The sequence below is a fragment of the Phytophthora infestans genome, genomic scaffold, assembly GCF_000142945.1.
Source record: "Phytophthora infestans T30-4 supercont1.2868 genomic scaffold, whole genome shotgun sequence".
Taxonomy (NCBI): Eukaryota; Oomycota; class Peronosporomycetes; order Peronosporales; family Peronosporaceae; genus Phytophthora; species Phytophthora infestans.
This window is the reverse complement of record NW_003305802.1, coordinates 1-2,743: the sequence shown is the minus strand read 5'-3', so window position 1 is coordinate 2,743 and position 2,743 is coordinate 1. Positions and strand designations below refer to the sequence as shown.

Here is a 2,743-nt window from a genome sequence, read left to right as displayed (position 1 = left end):
GAGCATGCCAAACAAAGTCTCACATTTCGCTGAATAACTTTTGATCTAGAAGAGTTAGACAAATTCTGATTGCGGGAACGGCTCCGCCGTGTGTTTTTACATATGTCTATGTCCCGTAGATAAAAAGTACATGTTGCAAAAAAAGTACATGTTGTACATAAATCTACCTTTGATATTCGGATTCCCCGTGAAAAACTACGCCTAGGCCGCAGGGTTACAAAGACGAGTCATTGCACTTATGCCCTTTTATAGACGCTTTTAGAAATCGGCCAAAACAGTATTTATTAATTTAGACAGTGTTCCGCTGACATGTCGCATGCTGCGATATGTCCACGTGAAAGAGCACCGAAAAGCACCCCTAGAACACCCTTCATACCCGTTCTAACGGTTCTCTTTCATCTTCATAATAATCAAATTAAAGAACACCATACAAAAAACAAGATCTCGTGTGTAGTGGCTCGCCAGGCATACTAAAACCAAAGATGTCGTGTGGGCACATGCCAGACATCATATCTTGCGGTTTGCAAACACACGCAAAGTCGGTAAACAGCTCAAAAACGGGCTAAAAAGTAGACAGCACCCGGACTTCCCCGGTGGTCACCCACCCGAGTACTACCCGAGCTTGAGGCTGCTTAACTTCACAGAGCAGACGGGATATGGTGCTTTCAGCCTAAGATGGCCGTCTACATTTGACTTTGACCGACACGCCTATTAGTGTCTATCATTCGTATACATTGGTACAACACATTTACACACTCACATGTCCACATACGTGGCCATAGACTGCACACGATGGCCCCCAATACCCCTTCTGGCCCTCAGAATTGGCTGGGTGGATGGCTACACTTTATATAGTAACAAAACAAAAAGGGGGGTGGTGTGGCGCACTCCAATACAAACGTGTGGCCAGCAGCTCACTCCTACAACGCAGCATACGTATTCTCTCCGATAGGAACCCCACACAGACCGACACCTTCATACACAGCAGTGCAGATAGCCGCCGCACCCCATATTTGCGCATACGCGGCCTGGAAACAATGTTAAACCACCAAAGTGGCCATTTACGACTTGCACAACCATACCTACGCTTCCTATGCGACATGACATCGTGACTCGGTGATTTCGCGTGGCAGCGTGTTCTCCGATGGTTTAGTGGATAACCCACCGTCTATGCTGTCGTGTTATCTCTGGTGTCGGGGCTGGGCTGTCGTCTGTGTTATCGTTAGCTACCGTAGTGTCGCGCTCCGTGGATCGGTGAGCTCATGTTCTACCTAGGCATCGTGCTCCAAAAATTGATGATTTCTGATTTTCCGTATCTGGCCTCCTGCGGGCTCAGATTTGGTCGGTTGACTGTGCTCCATGTTTACTCGTGGTGTTGTTGGAGTATTGTTTCTGTGCACTCTCACCGATACGTGTTCTACCGTGGCTTCGAGCGTCCGTGCTCTTCCGTAGCCCGTGCTTTTCAGCATGCTGGGGTGTCTATGTATTAAGTTCCCTTCCGTGGCCCGTACGTTCCTGTCATGTTCTATCCATCTGTTCTTTTCATGGCTGCGTGCTCTTTCATCTTTCACGCTACTTATAAAACTTCGTGGTTTGCATCGGCTAAGTCTTCTATCATCGTCCATGGCCTTCCGTGCTTCGTGTTGCTCTTCTATCCCATCTGGAACACCTCCGTCTGCACCGACTCGCCGGGGGCGGCACCGGCCTCCACGCTCGAACGGATGGCGCGACCACCCGACACGGTCGTCGTGCTGCCGGACGTCGTCGAGAGGCTGCTCTTCTCGACCTCGGTCTCCTCACGCGTCTCTGTCTCCACCGTCGTGCTCTTCTCGCCGGACTTCGTCTCCGTCTCCGTCGTGGTCTCCACCTCGATCGTCTCCACCAGCTCGCCGCTGGCAGACGTCGACTTGCGCGTTGTCGTCTTCACCGTCTTCGTCACGATGCTGCCGTCAGCCTCCTGCGACTGGAACACCTCCGTCTGCACCGACTCGCCGGGGGCGGCACCGGCCTCCACGCTCGAACGGATGGCGCGACCGCCCGACACGGTCGTCGTGCTGCCGGACGTCGTCGAGAGGCTGCTCTCCTCGACCTCGGTCTCCTCACGCGTCTCTGTCTCCACCGTCGTGCTCTTCTCGCCGGACTTCGTCTCCGTCTCCGTCGTGGTCTCCACCTCGATCGTCTTCACCAGCTCGCCGCTGGCAGACGTCGACGTACGCGTTGTCGTCTTCACCGTCTTCGTCACGATGCTGCCGTCAGCCTCCTGCGACTGGAACACCTCCGTCTGCACCGACTCGCCGGGGGCGGCACCGGCCTCCACGCTCGAACGGATGGCGCGACCACCCGACACGGTCGTCGTGCTGCCGGACGTCGTCGAAAGGCTGCTCTCCTCGACCTCGAACTCCTCACGCGTCTCTGTCTCCACCGACGTGCTCTTCTCGCCGGACTTCGTCTCCGTCTCCGGCGGGGGCTCCACCTCGATCGTCTTCACCAGCTCGCCGCTGATAGATGACGACGTACACGGTGTCGTCATCATGGACTTCGACACGATGCTGTCGTCAGCCTCCTGACACTGGAACACCTTCCGTCTGCACCGATTCGCCAGGGGCAGCTACAAGATTCCAGACTCAAAGGTATGGTGCGACCACCTGAAACGATGGTTTGGACTCCCAGACATCATCGAGAGAAAGGCTACTCTGCGAACCTACGGGTCCACAACACGTCCTCTGTCTCCACCAGTGGGGGG

General features: G+C 54.4%; 1 protein-coding gene and 1 non-coding gene across 2 annotated transcripts; both read right to left on the bottom strand.

The window, feature by feature from the left end:
- Positions 1–566: 566 nt before the first annotated feature.
- PITG_33555 lies at positions 567–680 on the bottom strand. Its single transcript, XR_009934947.1, has one exon. It is a non-coding gene; the product is annotated as an 8S ribosomal RNA (ribosomal RNA).
- A 971-nt stretch (positions 681–1,651) lies between these two features.
- Positions 1,652–2,608, bottom strand: PITG_22406 (uncharacterized protein; the record flags this gene model as incomplete). Its single annotated transcript, XM_002909788.1, has 1 exon — positions 1,652–2,608. The coding sequence occupies one exon, from the start codon at positions 2,606–2,608 to the stop codon at positions 1,652–1,654; it is 957 nt and encodes a 318-aa protein (XP_002909834.1).
- Positions 2,609–2,743: the final 135 nt, after the last annotated feature.